Source organism: Bison bison, unplaced genomic scaffold (assembly GCF_000754665.1).
Source record: "Bison bison bison isolate TAMUID 2011002044 unplaced genomic scaffold, Bison_UMD1.0 scf7180017864492, whole genome shotgun sequence".
Classification (NCBI taxonomy): Eukaryota; Metazoa; Chordata; class Mammalia; order Artiodactyla; family Bovidae; genus Bison; species Bison bison.
In genome coordinates, this window is record NW_011495051.1 from 4,635,565 (window position 1) to 4,655,000 (window position 19,436).

A 19,436-nucleotide genomic window follows, 5' to 3' on the forward strand; every position below is an offset into this window, starting at 1 on the left:
AGGCTCACAGTCCCTTTCTTGTTCATTCATTTGTTCATTCAACATTCAGATGCTGAGGATGCAGGAGTGAACAAGAACAACATCTTGGCTCTTGAGGGGACACTCCCAATCATCGGGGAGACAGGCAACAGACATCACACAAAGGACAAGGCAATGGAAGAAAATTGGGTGCGGGGGATGGAGGGTGAGAAGGGGTGTGCTACTTCACACGAGAGGCCTGCAGGCTTCTCTGACGACAGTCGGGCCACACGGCTCCCTGGGGAAAGCATGTTCCGGGCAGGGGAGGGCCGTGCAAAGGATCTGAGGATGGCAGCACATGAGTACGGAGTCGAGGACTGGGAGTGACTGGGCCAGCAGAGCCATCTGAGGGTCAGAATACGCTGATAAGAGTCAGACAGTAAAGAGCCTTCTGACCGCTCTGCTCAGCTCTGCTAAGAGTGTGCAAATGAGCGGGCCTGGTGGACTGCCAGGTGGACAGGGATCTGAACCCTCAGCTATAGTGGGCTGACGGGCTGTCCAGTGCCTGGAACAGCTGGTGGTCTTCCTGGGCTCAACTGTGACAAAACAGCTCATTTCCCTGTGTTTGTCACTGCCTGGGACTGGAATGCCCCACAGGGCCCCTTTGGGCTGGTCCTCCTCAGCCTGAGTTCCCTGCTTCTGTCTGCTCAAGTGAGAGCTGCACGGTAGGAATAGTCTTCCCTGGGTTTCCTGGCGACACTGTCCCCCGGCGCCCTGGCCTGGATGCTGCTCTGGCTCCTGGCCTACATATGATCTGCTGTCTTTTCTCTGAAAACCTTCATGATCGGCTCTTCTCGGTGTCTGAATGTCACAGGGAGGCTCGGGCTCCTTCACTGGGCGGGGAACCCGGCAGCTCTTGGAAACTTGAGCCCTTAGTTCTGAGATGTCTTCTTTTCTTTCTTTAAATTTTGGCTGCACTGGGCCTTCACTGTGGCTCACAGGCTCAGTACTTACGGCATGGCCTTAGCTGCTCTGAGGCATGTAGGATCTTAGTTCCTCAACCAGGGACTGAACCTGCATCCCCTGCCTTGCAAGTGTTTTAACCACTGGGCCACCAGGGAAGTCCCTGAGATGTCTTCTTTATTATGTTTTTATTATTCTCTTTCCCCCTGATTTCTCTATTTAAAAAAAAATTCCAATCAACTGGATAGTAAACTGCATGAGTCGATCCTTTCAGGTCTTTCTCTCTCTTTTTTCTTCCATGGGTTCTCTTTCTCACATTCTTCTTCCTCCCTCTGTTTTTCTCTCCCATGTTTACTTTCTGTGGCGGTTAGTTTTCTGTGTCAGTGATGGGCAGTGATTCAGTTCGGTGTGAGTCTGGGAGTCGCCGTGGTTGCTGTCCACCATCTCTCGACTAGAGGTAAAGAAGCTTAGCCTCCACACCAGGGCTGGGCCTCACCTGGTCAGCTGAGGGGCCTTGGGAGCAAAAGTGAAGTTTCCCTGAGGAGGAAGGAGTCCCACCTGCGGACAGTGGCATCTGCTCCCACCTAAGTGTGCAGCCCGCCAGCCCTCTGTACAGACTTCACATATGCTGGCCCTGTGATCACGCCAGCCCATTCCCAGAATCTCCTTACATTCACACACGCACATGCCTAATTAATTCTAATACAGTTTTGTTGTATTTAGTTGCTCAGTCATGCCCAACTCTTTTGCAACCCCATAGACTATAGCCTGTCAGGGTCCTCTCTCCATAGGATTTTCCAGGCAAGAATACTGGAGTGGGTTGCCATGCCCCGCTCCAGGGGATCTTCCCAACCTAGGGATCGAACCCTCATCTCCTGCATTGCAGGTGGATTCTCTACCAGCAAGCTATCTGGGAAGCCTGTAATACAGTTACATAAATCATTTTAAAATAGGGACTATTTTACCTAGGGACTTCCCTGGTAGTCCAGTGGTTAAGACTTTGCCTTTCCACTGCAGGGGGCTGGGTTTGATCCTTGGTCAGGGAACTAAGATCCTACAAGCTGTGGCATGGCCATAAATAAATAAATAATAAACAGGTCCACCTAACCCTCACCCAGGACCGCTCTGTGGGGAGCCAACGCCTGTCCCCGCCTCCTGCCTGCGCTTGGCAGTGAAGGGATAGAGACTCATGTCACATCCTGTTTTCTGGTCACTGTCCTCACTGGCGCCTCTCACTGCAATTCTCTATCTGGTTCTCACCCGCCACCATCTGCGCCTCCCGTTCTCTCTAGAACTTTCCTTTACCTCACTCTGTGGGGACACTCTAGGGGCAGAAATAAAGGCTTGTGCTGTGTTCTTCTCAGCAGGGAGGCCCTAAATGGAGGTTTCTGTCTGCAGAAGCCTTTGTAACCTGGGACTTCCCTGGTGGTTCAGTGGCTACGACTTGGCGCTCCCAACGCAGGGGGCCTGGGTTCAATCCCTGGTCAAGGAATTAGAACCCACACACCACAACTAAGACCCAGCACAGACAAATAAATAAATGTGAATTAATTAAAAAAATAATGGTGAATTAAACAAAAAAAATTTAATTAGAAAAAAAGAAACCTCTGTAACCCAGTTTGAGGTCCCAGGAGGGCCTGTCCCTGGGAGCCCCCAGGAATGAGTCCTGAAGGCTGGCCTGCGTCTGTGGGCCTCAGCTCCCTCCACCTCCCCAGCTCTCTGGGAGATGACGTGCACACTCACCTGTAAAAGGACCATTTCAGCAGGAACTGCCGGGCGGCCTTGGGGAAGCTGGGGCTGCCTGCATGCTGCTTCAGGACCTGGGTGACCACATTGTCTAGCCAGCTGGCCCACTGGTCCAGGGAGCTCTGCTGCTGCAGGGTCAGCTTGAAGTCCTGCTCCAGACGCTGTACTACGCCCTCCTCGCACTGGCACACCCACGAGGCCTGCTCCTGTGGGCGTGGGTGTGCTGGGTCAGTGACGCGTCCTGAGTGTGGCCCCCGGCTGGATGCACATGAGCACAGGTGCCCACTGCCCTCAGCCTTTTCCAGCACGATACCCGTTTCATGAGGTGGAGACAGAAGGACATTAAGAGGGGACCTGGCGGGCTTCTTGCATCTGAAGCTCAGACTGTACCTCATCTTTGCCTTGTGGTTTTTTTGCAGGGGGGCTGCCTGGAGCAGCACATGGAATTTTAGCTCCCAGACCAGGGATGGAACCTGTGCCTCTCACACTGGAAGCTCAGAGTCCTAACCATAGGACCACTAGGGAAGCTCCCGTTGGGTTATTTCTAAGTGGCTGCTCCTCTGTGTGTGTGAGTGTATTTCATGGATCAGCTCAGGGCCTGAACTAGACATAGATATGGCAGCAGGACCCATCTGACGGCAGCCTGTACTAGTCTAAGCCCAGAACAGAGCTGTAAACGTGGCATGGGAAAGGCAAACTTTTAAAGAAAACAGATCAAGGTCTTGGTCCCAGCACCTGGAGGCCAGGGGAATTATCACAGAGTAGAACCTATGGGTCCCAGACTGGCTGCGGAGGGCTTCAACCCCAACCGTTCCCATGCAACAGAAATGTGGGCCCCGGTGAGGTGCCCGGTTTGCTGTGGGCTAAGTTTGGTGGGTCTCTGCATTTTTCTAGCGGGTGGGAGCTCAGCCAGTGGGTTCCCGTGCCTGCCTCTGGTGGGGGAGGTGCCTGGGAGAAGTCACCTGCATGTGGGAGAAGTCACCTGCACATTGGCAAAGTCCACGCGGTTGAGGTCGCTGAGCATCTGGTTGATCTGGGAGGTGTTCTGCAGCACTGCCCTGGCCGCCTGCGCCAGATGGTTGAGGGACGTGTACCTCCGCAGGGTCTGCGCAAAGGCACTCACCACACCGACCTGGGGAGGAGGCCCGGGTGAGCCTGTGTCTGCTCAGGGAGAGTGCAGGAGGAGGGGTGGGAAGGGTGGGTCCAGCAGGGACCCACACTCTGGACAGGCTCAAAGACCCCAAAACTGAAGATCAATGAGGGACACGCATCGAGTGGCATCTATCGTGGGTGCCGAGCACAGGTGAGGCAGAATTCAGGGCGGCAGCTCTCTGGGTTGGATGGTTAAAAATACTGATTCCAGGGCACCACTGGACCAGACACTCTGGTAGTGTGGCATGGAAATCTTCAATTTTATTTTCAAAGCATTTTAATTATTATTTTTTTGCCACACCATGTGGCTTGTGGGATCTTAGTTCCCCTACCAGGGACTGCAACTGGGTCCTCAGCAATGAGACTGCAAAGTCCTAACCACTGGACTCCAGGGAATTACTGAAATCTGCAATTTTCAACAGCTTCCCAAGCAATTCCTGTACATCCTGAAGTTTGAGACTCACTGGCCTCAGGGATAATTCCAGGTTAAGGGTGGGACAGGCAGACCAGATGCCCATATCTAGCCCCACCTGTGCGAGGCTGTAGGAACGTTTGAGATAGGAACGTGATCACCTCTTCTCTACAAGGAGGCCTTGTCTCCACATTCTACAGTCTCATCTGTGGTCAAGGCTATAGCAAAAAGGGCGACCACAAAGAGATTGAATCCCCCTCCTACAGTGAGCAGAGAAACATTCAACTTGTTCCAATTCAGTCCAAAAGTCTCCCAACAAAGACACTTTCTGTCAGGCCAGCAACTGCCAGCACCCACCCTCCAGCAGAGGCATCCCTGGCCCTTCAGGGAGGACCCCTTATCCTTAGGACACTCGGGAGAAGCCTGCTTTCTCTGGAGCCCAGGGGCCTCAAGTTCCCCCGGGACAGAGAGGAGTCCCCTCCCTTCACAGCACAAGGTGCTCCCGGGGTGACCGGTGTGGTCTGGAAGCCCAGACCCTGACCATTACCTTGGTCTGGATGACCTGCTGTGGGAAGTCGCTCATGGCATTGGTCAACCAGCCTTCCAAGCTTTTGGCAAAGTTGCGGATGGCTTGTGTCAGGGTACCTGGGGACACAAGCCATGGTATTAGTTGTGAGAAAGGCAGCCTCCTCCGTCAGAATCAGCTCAAGTGCAAGAGATGCACACGCCGTGGAAATCACCCCCACCGAGAACAAGCAACACAGACGAGAAGAGATTGAGGATTTAGGGCTCTTATGAGGGAGCCACTGAGTAGGAACACTGAGTGGACCCTGACACCAGTGCCAGCCCTGCATCGCTCATCTCTGCTTATCTATGTCTACACTGGCGGTTCTCACCCCAGCGACCCCGCCCCAGATGACATAAGACCATGTCTGGGTACATCTGTGGCTACCATGACCAGGGGGCTTCTGGCAGCCAGTGGGTAGGGGACGCTGCTCCACACCCCACAGTGCTGAGGGGGAGAGCCCCTGATACATACAAATATATGTAAATGTATTCTACAGACTTCCAAATTTGAGACAGCTTGCAATAAATGAAACACTTTTTTTTTTGAAAAACCAAAAAAAAAATCCCAGTGTTATAAAAAGAAAGATACCTCAATTTCAAACCTTAACACAGAGACTCTAAAAGAACACTGCACTGAACAGTTTCCAGGAAGGCAAGGCCAAAGGACAAGGGCAATGATTTTGCTATTTTCCTTTTACTAGCATAAAAAGCACAGGCCAGCTTATCAAAAAGACGGAGGTTCCCCAGCGCTAACAGACAGGGGTGTTTTCAGAGAGGCCTTGGGGAAGTGAGGCTCAGAGCCTGGCCCCCTCACTCTCACGGGGTGGGGACCCCACCCTCAGGGGCCTGAGAGCCCCAGGGAGAACTCCTAGGAAGGGGGCCAGCAGGCGGGCGCCTCCTAGTGGTGGGCGTGTCAGCGCCTCCGGAAGCCACGGGGCGAGTGTGGACAGACCCCTGGGATGGTCCCCAGAGTATCAATCGGACCAGATGAGTGGGGGCGCGGTGGGGCGGGCCAAGAAGGGCGGGCGGGCGCTCACTGGGCGCTCGCGGGGCGGGGCCAGGAGGGGGTGGAGCGTTCACTGGGTGTCGGGGCAGGGCGCTCACTAGGCACGGGCCGAAGCACGTCCGGAATAAGGATCTCCACCAGCGCTTGGTACAGGATATGGTCGCAGGTCCTCATCCACCGGAGGACGGGGTCGCACTTGCACAGAGACACCAGCTTGTCCTTGGGGAGGACGGCGCCTTCTGGTTCCTCGTCACTGCAGGGGACGGGGGACACCAGGGAACACGGGTCAGCCGTCGGCTCAGGGGCGGCTCTCCTGGGATAGATGAGCCGGGTGAGGCTGCAGGACTGCCCGGTGCATGCCAGCTCCCCGTCCCGTGGTCACCCTGAGACCAAACGCGCACGAGGGTGTCTGAGCGCCAGTTCTTGGAAAGCTAGAGCATGTGTCTGAGGGTGGTCTGCAGGGTAAACCCGGGCCGCTGAAGAAGGCCACATCTGGGGGCCGAGGGGCAGGCAGTACCTGGCGGGAAGAGAGGTGGGACCATCGCTAGAGGATTTAGAATTCCAGAAGGAGAGCCACAGCTTCTCAATATAGTGGAACTGGAGGTTCATGACGACGTCTAAAGTGGCCTAGGAGTAAACGCACTGGTTAAACACATCCATGTGCGCAGGTGTCTGTCGTCAGAACACACTGGCAAGCAGCCGGGCTGCAGTGGGGTCTTTCCAAACCCAGAGAGACCATGAGAAGGGATGGGGTGAACAAAGGGAGAGTCCATCTACTCCTCGGCCACAGGGAGGGAGGCTGGTGCTGTCTGCTCCCTGTCGCCCACCAGGGACACCCAGGGATACTCTGGCGCTGGCCCCGTGCAGCTGAGCGAGGCTCCCACTGGAGCCCCGGGGCCGGGCTTGGGGCAGTCACCTCGCAGTGCCGCCGGTAGGCCAGCTGGAGGGCCTTGACGTCGTGCAGCGTGATGCTCTCCTGCAGCAGGACGCTGCCCAGGTCGGGTGCCGGGAACTCGGGGAAGACGTGGGACACATCTGGGGGAGGAAGGTGGGGGTCAGCAGGGCCGAGGATGGCGTGCAGGAGCTGCTGGCAGGCCGGCAGGCTGGGGACACTGCTGGGATGTGCTAGTGGCCCCACCGCAGCCCCAAGGATGGAGTCCTGGCTCCCCTCTCCGCCACACAACCTTTAAGCTTCGGTTTTCTCAGATTCAGGGTGGGGACGACTTTGTCAGCTCCTGGTGATGTTAAGTATGCATGCACATCACACACACACACACAAAGGAGGGCAGGGGGCCTAGCACACAGCAGGCTCTCCACTCCCACCAGCAAGGGGGCGGCCAGTGTGTGGGGTGAGAGCCTCTCCAGGGGGCCCTCACTCGGGAGGGTTCTGTTGGGGCTCAAACATACACTGAAGTGCACAGAGCACCCTGTGTGTGTGCACCTCCTGCGGCTGCCCTGGGAAGTGGGCTGAGTCAAGACGCTTTCTTGTTGCTCCGGAGTAGTGACTGTTTGGGCTGGGGAGGGACCCTCCCAGGGAAGAGGGCCAGGCTGCCCTGTGTCGGGGCCCCCAGGAGGGGCCAGGCTCAGAGGGGTCAGACTCAAAGTACATCTAGTCTTCTTTCCGATGGGCATTTCATTTTATTTATTTTTTTCTGATGGTCACTTTACTCCATTTTGGAGGGATTAATATCCGTTAATATGGGAGGCACATGCTGATAATTCAAAAACCTCAGCAATTCCACAAAGAAGGTCTACTCGAATTTGAAAAGGTGGCAGGAAAGAAAGCTGTCTGAAGTAGCCCTTTAGATGCTGCTGGTGCCGAAACCCACCCCAGAGGTGCTGAGTGGCTCCGGGCCCTGTGCCGGGGTGGGGGGGTGGGGTGGGGGTGGAGGCAGGGGTTGGGGGTGTGTCTCACCGATGTACTGCTGGTGGTGCTGGCTCTGGGCAGCCATAGCCTGCTCGGGCGTGCTGTGCAGGCTGCTATGCGAGCCACTCTCCCCAAGGCTGTCCGTCTTCTGGGCTGGCCGGTACCTGGCAGGGAACACATGAGCCACCATGAGGCCCTAATGGCACTCCCCAGAAGGGGCTGGAGGACTGGACAGGATTTGGTTTTGGGAGGGTGTGTAATTTTTAAAAACTTGTGGTCAAATAGAACACACAAAATTTACCGTTGGGACCACTTTCAAGTGCACAGCTCAGCAGCATTAAGTCCATTCACACTGTTGGGCAACCATCCCCACTATCCATCTCCAGAACTTTCTCATCTCCTCAGACTGAAACTCTGTCTCATTTAAACACTCACTCCCCATCCCCTCCCCCAGCCTCTGGCCCTGTCTACTGCCTGTCTCTGTGGATCTGACTCTAGGGACCTCCTGCGGGTGGAAAAGACAGTGTTTGTCCTTCTGTGTCTGGCTTCTCTTCCTGAGCGTCATGTCCTCAGGGTTCACCAATGCTGTATCAGGGCTCAGAATCCCCTCCCTTTTAGGGCTGCATAATACTCCACCATGTGATTGGACCACATTAGTTCGTCCATCATCTGTTGCTTTTATGTGTATATATTCTAATAATCTTCTCTTAGAAGACAGTGAACTTCTTTACATAGGCTCCCAAACGTCTATTATATGGTCTCAAAGCAAATTCTGAGACTTTGTTTTGCCCTCAGCCAGAAAGCAGTGGACAGCCTGTCTAGGCAGCAAACTGAACAACTAACAGAGACGGGCTTCCTGGGGTACCTGTCTGGAGCCCAGATGGACAAGGGGGATCCAGCTTGAAGGAGGAGTTCCTTTTCTTGTGGGACATGGGGCCAGGCTCGCTGAGAGGTGGGAGGACGTGGCTCAGATGTGTGTGGCCCTCCTGACTGGGAGATGGGCTCCCCCTGCCAATGGCATAAGCCTGTCGCCGTGAAACATGCACTGAAATCCTCCAGGAGCTCTCAGGGGCCTGAGCCCCACAAAGGAAGCTGGACCCCTTTTCTGGGGAAAACCAGGAAGAGGAGGAACTGCTGGTTCCAGAGAACACTGCAGACTCCCTCCTGTGACCTCCAATTCCTGTAATTGGCCATGTAGTTTGGAGTCACCGGGACCCCTTAAGCAGCTAAAATGGGGTGTCAGCCATGCAGCTCAATGAAGGCACGAAGGTGCCAAGTGGAGGTGAGTGGGGTGCACCCCTGCCCTGGAGCTGAGTAGACTCTGGAAAGGGGCTTGGGACACAGCGGGGCAGAGGGGTGACTGGAAGGGGCCAGGGAGGTGACATTCCAGTGGGGTCCTGAACCAGGTATCTCCAACTAGGGTGGTGAAAGGGCCATTTCTGCCACCTGCTTTGAAATATAGTTTGACCCCCACCTGGCCACACCTGTGCCTTCACGCCTGGTGTGTAATGACTTTCGTGCTACACAGGCAGAGCTGAAGACACCCCATAGACAGCGTCTGCCTGCAAAGCCGGGGGTATGTGCTCTCTGTCCCTTTACAGAAAAACTGTGCTGATTCCTGCTTTAAAAGGCGAGTAGGTGTGTGACGCACAGAGGACATTCCCGAAAATGACCAGGCCTTTCCAGCCATCAGACCCAAAGGTCAGGAAGAAGCAGCGGCTTCAGTGCACAAACCTCTTTTTCCTGCTTCTGGGGCTGTGTTCAGTGTTCTTTCTTTCTTTGTAGACAGGGAGGAAAAATGCAAGATTGTGATTCTAACTCTACGGCACTATGCAAAAGGCAAAAATGGGAGCAAGTAAAACAAAGAGCAGCGCTTACTGGAGGCGGACGGGGAGGAGTGCAACAGGAGGAGCGGGGCGAGTCTTCGGGGCAGTGAAACTATTCTGTATGGTCCTATGATGGTGGATACATGTCATTACAGCTCTGTCCAAACTCACAGAATGTACGCACAAAGAGTGAACCCTAATGTCAGCTGTGGACCCAGCGTGACAAAGATAGATCTGTGTGGGTTCACCGACCATAACAGAGGCCCGGCATCGGAGGTGTCCTGCTGGCCTCACTCCATGCCGCGTGGAAGTGAAAGGCTGACCTTCATCCACCTCCAGGATGTGGTCAATGGCCCAGAAACCCCCTCCCTCCGATCCCCCCAGTGAAAACTCGCAGGCTGGCCGGCTGGTCCTCAGCTGGCCTGAAGCAGCTTACCCACCTGGGCTTCTGATGCACCGGCTGCTGCCGCATGGCCATGTACTGCGTGTCCTCCTGCAGCCGGTTCAGGGGCGAGTCTGGCTTCAGGCGGATCCCGTAGTAATGGTACTTGGAGTTGCCCCTGGGAACCAAACATCTGGGTCAGCTCTCTTTGCTGGGGTCCTGAACTGCGAGACCGGGGCTCTGTCCCGGTCGCCTCCCTGGGCTCTCGGGGCCCATGTTCCCTGGACCGTGTGGGGAGTGCTCACAGACCAGTCCGTGGTCAGAGAAGTTCAGGAAATTCTGTAGACTTTGCTCTCTCTGAGATTCTACCTTAGTTTATTATGGGGGAAATGATGATCAAAGGGTTTTGAACGATTTCTTTAAGAAGACAGGTCAGAAGGGACTCCTAGGAAGGGAGAACAGACACGCGGCCTTGCAGACACCCTGCTTCCCGTGCTGCCACGTCTCCTGAGCTGGAAACATGGGCAAGTAGGTGGAGTCTGGGCCCCTCCCACAGGAAGTGTGAGTGGAACCAGTGCTGAGAGGTGGAGAGCAGGGACTGAGCCCCAGTCTTGAGGCAGCATCCAGGACCCTGGGAAGGTGGAGGGCCCGGAAGCCTTCTGGAAAGGCCCAGGGCAGTGGTGGTCATGCCCCTGAAACCAGGGCCCAGCTGCCCCTCCTCCCCCATCCATTCATAGTTTGTAAGAATCTCCTCTGTCAAGGATTCCAAGGTGGCAGAGAACTCCCCAGGATGCCAGTTTCACAGAGGGTGCAGGTGAACCCTGATACCCACATGCATGCTCCTTTACCTAACCTGGCAGGCCAGAGGCCACGGCCATGCAGGGTGGCCTCACACATGGGCCAAGCCCCTGCTCTGAGCATAGCATGGCTGTCTTTTTCTAGCAGGAGGACCTGATTGCTCTTGTGGGGTAAGTTTCCTGCTCATGACAGTCCCTGGCTGCTCTCACCCAAGGGCAGCCCTCAGTGGGCCAGTCCAGGCTCAGCAAAAAGCATCAAGACACGGTGAATCCCACTCTGCTAGACAACCTGGAGGCTGCTGTTTAAAAAGTTGGTTACCATGAAAAATTTCAAATAAAGAGAGAGAGCTGAGGGGAAGCCTGTGTCCTGTCCCTAGGAGATGAGTGACCACTGCCCCTCCCCACTGGGGGTGGTCTGGCTGCTGCCCATTCCGACCAAGTCCAGGGGCACCTGGAGCTGTGGACATCAGGAGGCGTGGAGAGGAGGGTGCCTCGCACTCTCTGAAAGCTGGGTGTCTGGATAAGGGCAGGGGGTGGGCAGGCAGGTCAGGGGCTGCCAGCCTCCCCCAGGGACCCACCTGGTGCCCAGCCGCCGCGTCCGCAGACCCATGAACACGGAGCGGATTAGCTTCCCAAAGGAGGCAGCGTTCACCGGGTCCAGCTTGTGCTCCTGACAGTGCCGCAGGTAGTGGTTGTAGAGTGAACTTCTGGGGAGACTCACACCCTCCGCGGTCTCGTAATTATCCAGGAGCCACTGCAGCTGGATGGAGAAGACATGCCTGATGCTGACGTGGACCCACCGGGACCATCACACGTCACATGCTGGCCCACCCCGAACATGACCGGGAGACTCACGGCTACTGTCACCAATTCGGGGTCAAGAGTCCTGGGCACACTCATTAATCAGTAGCTTCTGTTTACTCATTTGTTTATTCCCTCCATTTCTAGCCAGACTTTCAGGTTCCCTGTCTTAATTTATAAAAACCTGAACGAGATGGAGACCTTAGGGTCTGTCTTCATCATCAATGAAAGCCCCCCAGGTCCCGCACACCAAACGTTTCCTAAACCCATGGGGACAGAGATCATCTGATGCAAAGAGAAAGACGGATGAAGGCGAGCTCAGTGGTCCGTCAGCACGGTGCCCAGGGTAAGGGAACATCACCGATGTTCCTGTACTCACAACCCAGAGAGAGAGAGAGACAGAGAGAGAGACAGAGAGAGAGAGAGAGAGAGAGAGAGAGAGGAAGACAAATGGCCAAGATTTGTGCTCAGGTTGGGGGACGGTCTACAGGCTCTGTGAAGGCAGAGCCTCACGTGCCGCCTGAGCAAGCACCGCGGGGTCTATGCAGGCGCACTGCCGGATGCCGCGACCTGGCGTCATCCCCACCCGCTGAGCATCACTCGTCAGCGACACTACATGACCAGGAGGCCCAGTTTCCTCCCTACACAGCTCTGCCTCACCCACGGCAAACCCACCGCTGGGGTCCCAGCACCTTCACGCAAGCACAGTGAGAGGGTGACAGGATCACCTTTTGGTTCTGGGTGATTCTGCGCCATTTTCTCTGCTGATATTCGCATGATTTCTATGTCAGTAGCAAATAAAATAAAGAGAATCTTTTCCAGGAAAGAGTACATTTTTAGCCACACTTGTGATCTGTCTGGATTGCACTCTTGATGATACAGTCAAATCCCTTTTTTAATGAGGGAAGCCACAGAACCCAACACTCCCGCTGGCTCTGGGCTCCCTGGTGGCACAGGACCCCTGAACACATGTGCTCCTAACCTATAAATAGGGGGCGGGGGCTCGATGATCAGACTTGCCCACCCACCCAACGCCTCTGTCCTTCAGGGTATTTTTTCCATTCTTGGGAGCAAATGCTCCTGACTGTGGCTCCTGAGCCACCCTCACTCTGTTCATATAATTCAGCTTTGCATCTGTCCATCTATCCACTGCTCATTCTTGCTGGAGGACTGACCCACAAAAAATAAGTAAAATGCCCTGAATGAGAGCCGGTGCTGTTATGAGGAAAATCCAGGAGAGGGAGCTGGGAGCTCCAGGGATGGGGCAGTGGGGAGGAGCTGAGGGAGTGAGTTGAGGGAAGGTGTCCCACGCAGAGGGTACAGCATATGCAAAGGCCCTGGGGCACGACTGTGCCTGGTGTGTTGGAGGAACAGTAGGGAGGTCCATGTGGCTGAAGCAGAGTGAGTAAGGGGGAGAGAGGGAGAAAGGGAGGGCAGGAAGGGGATGGGGCAGGTCGTGCAGGGCCTTCTGGGCCACGGGGAGGCCTCGGGTTTTTACTCCAAGGAGGTGGGAGCCCTGGAGGTCTGTGCGCATAGGAAGGGAGGGGCCTGATCCAGGTTTTTAGCAGGACCACTCTGGCAGCTGCCATGAGAAGGGCCTGAAAGCTGAGCAAGAGCTGGCTAGCAGGTGGCTGCTACAGTGTCAGGGAGATTTGGGGGCTGGGGGTGGGGTGAGAGGCTGTGGCCATAGTGGGAGGGGTGGGAGGAGCAGTCTGACTCTGGGTGGTTCTGAACATGCACTCCTGGAGCATTGGGTGTGGCTGCAGCTGGAGGGGGGGGCAAGGTAGAGCCCCCAGCAGGACCTCGATGTCCTAGGTGAGCTGGGAAGATGGCAGGAGGCGAGGGAGTTGTGGGCTTGGGGTGGGGTTTGGGGTCCAGCCCTTAATACCTGCGTGGTGCTGCTCCTCCAGGCAGGAAGGCACCTTGGACACTTGAGGATGCAGCTGAGGGGAGCAGCGAGGGGGTTTCAGAGACTCCAAAACACAGCAGTCCAACCTCGATCACCACTGGAAGCATTTGTCACATGATCTGTAGCAGCTTCTGGGCAGAGGACCAGCCCCCAGAGCTGCCAGTTCCAGCCCAGCCCCACCCCAGATTGCAGGGCATGGCTCTGTCACGGTGCTACTGCTGCTGCTGCTAAGTCGCTTCAGTCGTGTCCGACTCTGCCATCCCATAGACGGCAGCCCACCAGGCTCCCCCGTCCCTGGGATTCTCCAGGCAAGAACACTGGAGTGGGTTGCCAGTTCCTTCTCCAATGCATGAAAGTGAAAAGTGAAAGTGAAGTCGCTCAGTCGTGTCCAACTCCTAGCGACCCCAAGAACTGCAGCCCACCAGGCCCCTCTGTCCGTGGGATTTTCCAGGCAAGTGTACTGGAGTGGGTTGCCACTGCCTTCTCCACACGGTGCCACTACTGAAGGTTAAATCATTTTTTAAGATATGCGTTTCTTGAGTAAAAAAACAAAGTCATATAATCTGAATGATTCATCTAAAAGCAGGTCCTTCTCCCAGGGGAGGAATGGTAGATTATGCAGTAGGCCAAGGTCACTTCTGCAGGGACCCACGACGGGGGCCTTCTCCAGACAGATCGGGGGACAGCAGAGGGGCAGCCCTGGGGGGTGGTGTGTGCCTGGCTAGTGTGGATGCACCCAGGGGCCGCAGACACCCTAGCCGGCTACGGTGTCTCCATCCCCAGAGCCTCCTTCCTCCAAAACAGCTGTTCTTCGTTTCCTGCCACCAAATTACCACTCCTCCGTTTCAGAGATGCCTTGGGGCCCACTTTCTCTCTCAGGGGCTCCCACACCAGGCCAGAAGTTCCCTTCAACCCACACCCCGCCTTGTCCGAGCCCCCAGGGCAGCCTGGGGAGCTCAAGTGACCCTGACATCAGAATGGGTCTAGAAAGCACAGGCCAGCCTTCCCAGGGTCCGGGCATCTCGCTGCCCCGCACCAGGCTTGTCTGCCTGGGTATGGGGACTGCGGTCGGTGGCGCCCATGTCAACTGTCTCCAGTGAGCATGGTCGGGGAGGACCACGAAGGGCTCTCTCTGCAGGACACACAGCCCCCGGTCGCCAGGCCACACCCCAGCTCTCTCCTCGTTCTCCCGGCCCAGACAACCTCCTGGAGGTTTTCCACCAGTTAGCGCACGAGGGTCACTCTTTCCAGAGACCTTATTCCTCTCCTCTTTGAGTTACCAAGCCCCAGATCCTACTTCTCAAGCTCCCGATGGAAGAAAACGACTCAACAAGCCAGCAGGGAGCAAACGGACTCAGAGAGGTTCTTCCTGCTTGGAGTTTAAACTCAGGAATGGATGCTAGTTTGGGGGAAGCAGCCAAGGCAAGCCCACCTTCCAGAGGAGAAGTGTCAGAAAGTCAGAGGCAGCCCTGCGGCCAAAGACAACTGCGCCTGCGTTTCGCGTAGACATTGTAGATTTCCCGCGGCCACGCCCCCCGCCCGGGCCACGCACACCCTTCCTTCCTCGTGCCTCTCTGAGCTCTGGGCCTCGCAGGAGGTGCCGCTGCTGCGCTGTCGGCTCCAGAGCTGAAGAGCCCTGATCCCAGAGCGGAGAATGTGTCCTGACGACTTTCTACTCGCTCTGCTTGGAGTCTAAGGTTGCTTTTCCTCTGAGGTTCAGCTTGGGGGCTGCAGTCGCTGGCCACGCCTGTGCCCTGCCGCTCCACAAACCCACCCTCCCACCCCCGCCGGCCCGAACAGTTCACTTTGAACTTCAGCCAGTATAAAAGTCTTCCTGGGGTCACATTTGGAGTTGGGTTTGACTAATGGGGATTTCTTCTCTTTGATGTTTTAATTCTCCAAGGAACGTCCAATCCCAAGCCAAGTGCCAGAGAAAAGATGCCAAAAGCACGTTCTGACTGCTGCCACCTGTCCCTTCTTCAGAATGCTGAACCAATTTCCAGTTATGTTAAAGCTGAATTCAGAGTTTAGGTAAAGGGAACAGGGAGGAGTTTGGGGAAGAATGGTGCTTTCCGTCCTCAACTGTCCCTGGAAGCTGAGCCTCTGCGCTGTCAGCCCTTCCTGCCCCCATCCTGCCCCGAAAAACCAGTAGGAGGCAAGGCCACTTTTGCTATCCTGGCCTGAAACCTGTGATGACAGTGTTCCCATCAGAGAAGGGGCTTAGGCAGCTAAAATCAGTAGGATTTAGTTGATTTGCCCTTTCTCAAATTCTTTTTTTTTTTTTTGGCCACACTGTGTCAGATCTATTTCCCTGACCAGGGACTGAACCCATGACGCATTGGGAGCCTTAGCCACTGGACGGCCAGGGAAGTCCTTCAAATTACCAGTTTTTTTTTTTTTTTTTAAGAGCTAATCACAGAATTAGCCAAGAACCTTTATGGCAGCCCCCATAAAATCCAGTGTCATTTTTTGGTGGTGCTTGTTTGAGTATGAATTTATTACAATGCTATCCTCTGCCAGGCCAGGTGGGCAGGATGTTAGGTATTAGGTACACTAAGCAGTTTAATCCCTGTCCCACCAGGAGGGAGGCGCTGTTATTCTCCTCTCACAAAGGAAGAGTTCATCTTGATTTCCTTTAGCTGTAGAAGGATATTTTTGCTGAATTCTAGGTTGGCTTCCCCCCTTCCCCTTTTTGGCACTTTAAAGGTGTCAACTCATTGTTTTCTTTTTTTGGTCTCACTGCACAGCTTGCCAGATCTCAGTTCTGGGATCAGGGATTGAACCTGTGGTCATGGCCACCAGGAAACGCCCTGTTTGATTTTAAAATGCCTATGTAGTTGACAGGCAGAGCAGGGCAGACCAGCAGGTCGACGCACACTTACATGGCTGTTGAGTAAACCGCTTTTGTGAGAGGTGATCCCTTCGCTTTTTTGGAGGTTTTCAATCGCCATTTCAAGCTAAAGAAAATGTGCGCAGAAACAAAAGAAAATGGAAAAAAAAAAAAGGAAATCAGATAGTTAGCATCAGCCAAGATTTGTTTGTATTAATATCCAAACAAAGATCCACGTGCCTATGGAATAGAAACCAGGCTGGACACAGGCAGGGGGTGGGTTAGGTGAGGGATGGATTGTGAGGGGGTAGTGAAGCCTTGGCCCGGAGTGTTACTTCATCACATGCAAAGGCACCCAAAGCCCGTCAGACACCAGCAGCAGGTGGGGTCCTCCCGTCTATACGGGCCGGTCTACATGGGCAGCCAAGTTTTAACAAGTCTGGATGTGAGCATGCACAACAGGAAGACTTAGTGGCTGTGTAAGTTCAAGTTTAAGCGAAGTCAGCATAATTCTGACGCTGCTGCTCCCCACACCCGTCACGTGCGCTGGGAGACTCAGAGGACCACTGATGGTGGGGACAGATTGTGGCGCTGGTTTCCAGGTCAGCCTGTCATGTTGCAATGCCCAGGGTCTCCTGGCTGCAGGCTTTGGGAGAACACCAAGAGGCCACGACCCCAGCCCTGCCATTGCGGGGCACAGGTTCCTGGGGCCACAGAGATGGGACTGAGTGGCGGGCAGTCATGTGCAGTTTACAAGGGGGCCCTTCCTGGGAGAGGGCTTCTGAGATAGAATCTCAGGCCTCAGAGGTGAGGGCTGAGGGGCCACAGCAGGTCTCTGCAAAGGAAGAGACACCTGGTCATGTGTGGCAACCATCACATCTGAGCCCAACTCTTTTTTTTTTTTAATTTATTTTAATTTTAATTTTGGTTGCACTGGGTCTTTGTCACTGTGTGCAGGCTTTCTCTAGTTACGGAGAGCAGGGGCTACTCTCTAATTGTGGTATACAGGCTTAGTTGCCGCGAGGCATATGGGATCTTCCTGGACCAGGGATTGAACCGGTGTCCCCTGCCTTGCAAGGTAGACTGTTAATCACTGGACCACCAGGGAAGCCCCTGAGCCCAACTCTTTCATGGAAAATGCAAATGTGAGCTCTGCTGGAAGAAATGACCCTTCAGGACCCAGGGGAGGCAAAGACCACAGAGATGCTTCTGTAAAGCCCAGCGCATTCAGAAGGTACGGGTGGACCAGTTCCTGGAGCCGTGTTCAGGAACGAGGGGCTTCTGCTTCACCCACCGCCTCTTCTGACCATGGCTGAGAATGTCCATTCTCACCACTGCTATTTGACATTGTACTGGAAGTTCTAGCCAGGGCCATAGGAGTAAAAGGAAATAGGAAATAAATAGGAAATAAAAGGCATCCACATGGAAGAGGAAGAAGCAAAACTACCTCCATTTTCAGATAGCATGATCTTAAATATGGAAAATTCTGAAGGATCCACAAAAAAAACTATAAGCACCAGAGTTGCAAGATACAAGATGCATATACAAAAATCAATTATTTTGAACAATGAATGATATGAAAATGAAATGAGGAAAACAGTCCTATTTGAAACAGTATCAAAGAGAATAAAATACCTAGAATAAAATATGTTTCACCAAGGAGGTGAAATAATTGTACACTGAAAAAGCCATGAAACATTTCAAGAACTTAAAGATGATCAGAACAAACAAAGACAGCCTATGTTCATGGACTGGAAGACTTACTATTAAGAGGGTAATACTCTCCTAACTGATCTATAGGCGCAATGCAATCTCTATCAAAATTCTCTACACAGCTTCCAGGTGCCTTCTCAAATTGATAAGCTGATCTTAAAATTCATATGGCATTGCAGGGGACCCCAAGTATCAAAACAATCTTGAAAAAGAAGTACCAAGTTGGAAGACTCACAAGTCCTCATTTCAAAACTGATTACAAAGTCAGTAACCAAAGCAGTGCAGGACCAGCATAGGACAGACACAGAGAACAGTGGGATGGGATTGAGAGTCCAGAAAGAAACCCATGCATCCGGGGTCAACTGACTTTCAACAAGGGTGTTCAGACCAGTCAGTGGAGAAAGAAAACACTTTTCAACAAATGGTGGTGGGATAAATAGACAGCCTCGTGCAAAGGAATGAAGAGGGACCTCGCCTCACAGCATATACCAAAATCAATTCAAAATGGGCCAAAGAACTGCATGTAAGAGCTAAAACAGCAAAACCCCTAGAGGAAAACCTGAAGTAATCATGTAAAATAAGGTTATTTCCATGACCTTGGATTTGGGAATTGATTCTTAGAAACGACACCAAAAGTAAAATTTAAAAAAAGGTAAAAAATGTTTAAAAGATAAATTGGATTTCATCAAAATTAAAAACTTTTGTACATTGAAGAACACTATCAAGACAGTGAAAAGACAACCCACGGAATGGAGGAACATATTTGCAAATCATATCTCTAATCAGGGCCTATATCCAGAATATTATAAAGAACTCTCACAACTCAAAACCAAAATGACAAAATGACCTGATTAGAAAATGGGCAAAAGTCTAGAATAGATATGTCTCCAATAAGCACATTAAAAAGATGCTCAACCTCATTAGTCATTAGGGAAATACAAACCAAACCACAATGAGGTACCACTTTATACCCACGAGGTTGGTTAGTAAAAGAAATAAGAAAAATATTAATGACAAGTGTTGGCAAGGATGGGGAGGAATTGGGAACCCTTGTCCATTGCTGGTGGGAATGCAAAATGGTTCAGCCACTGTGGTAGACATTTGTTAAACATAAAGTCGGTTAAGCCACATGACCCAGCAATGCCATTAGACCCAAGGTAATTGAAAACAGGTGTTCTAACAAAAACTTGCCCATAGTAGTGTTATTCATAATGACAAGAAAGCAGAAAAATGCAAAGGTCAGTCACGGATGAATGGATAAACAAGAGATGGTCCACACGTACAAGAGAATATTATTCACACCCCCAGAGGAGTGAAGCACTGACACATGTTACAATGTGGCTGAGCCTTGAAAATATGATGCTCAGTGCAAGAGGCCAGACACAAAAGGCCACGTGGGAGGGGTTCTAGTGGGAGGGGTTCACTGGGAGGCGTTCATTTGTCCAGAACAGGTGAATCCATGGAGACAGAAGGCAGATCAGTTTAGTTGCCGGGGGCTGGAGGGGGA

General features: G+C 53.4%; 1 protein-coding gene across 5 annotated transcripts in view; it reads right to left on the minus strand.

Moving 5' to 3' along the window:
* The window catches only part of RFX2 (regulatory factor X, 2 (influences HLA class II expression)), a 43,779-nt gene that overhangs the window by 4,922 nt on the left and 19,421 nt on the right, over positions 1 to 19,436 (minus strand). For 2 of the 5 annotated variants that reach the window (XM_010828220.1, XM_010828218.1), the window contains exons 5-14: positions 16,269 to 16,343; positions 11,255 to 11,436; positions 9,938 to 10,057; positions 7,720 to 7,835; positions 6,721 to 6,839; positions 6,322 to 6,431; positions 5,903 to 6,057; positions 4,779 to 4,876; positions 3,650 to 3,799; positions 2,665 to 2,873 (exon numbers count right to left, since the gene is read on the minus strand). In XM_010828220.1, coding sequence (XP_010826522.1) covers positions 2,665 to 2,873; positions 3,650 to 3,799; positions 4,779 to 4,876; positions 5,903 to 6,057; positions 6,322 to 6,431; positions 6,721 to 6,839; positions 7,720 to 7,835; positions 9,938 to 10,057; positions 11,255 to 11,436; positions 16,269 to 16,343 — 1,334 coding nt within the window. Of the gene's footprint in view, positions 1 to 2,664; positions 2,874 to 3,649; positions 3,800 to 4,778; positions 4,877 to 5,902; positions 6,058 to 6,321; positions 6,432 to 6,720; positions 6,840 to 7,719; positions 7,836 to 9,937; positions 10,058 to 11,254; positions 11,437 to 16,268; positions 16,960 to 19,436 lie in introns of those variants that run through there. The other 3 variants (XM_010828221.1, XM_010828219.1, XM_010828222.1) reach the window with 2 other exon arrangements.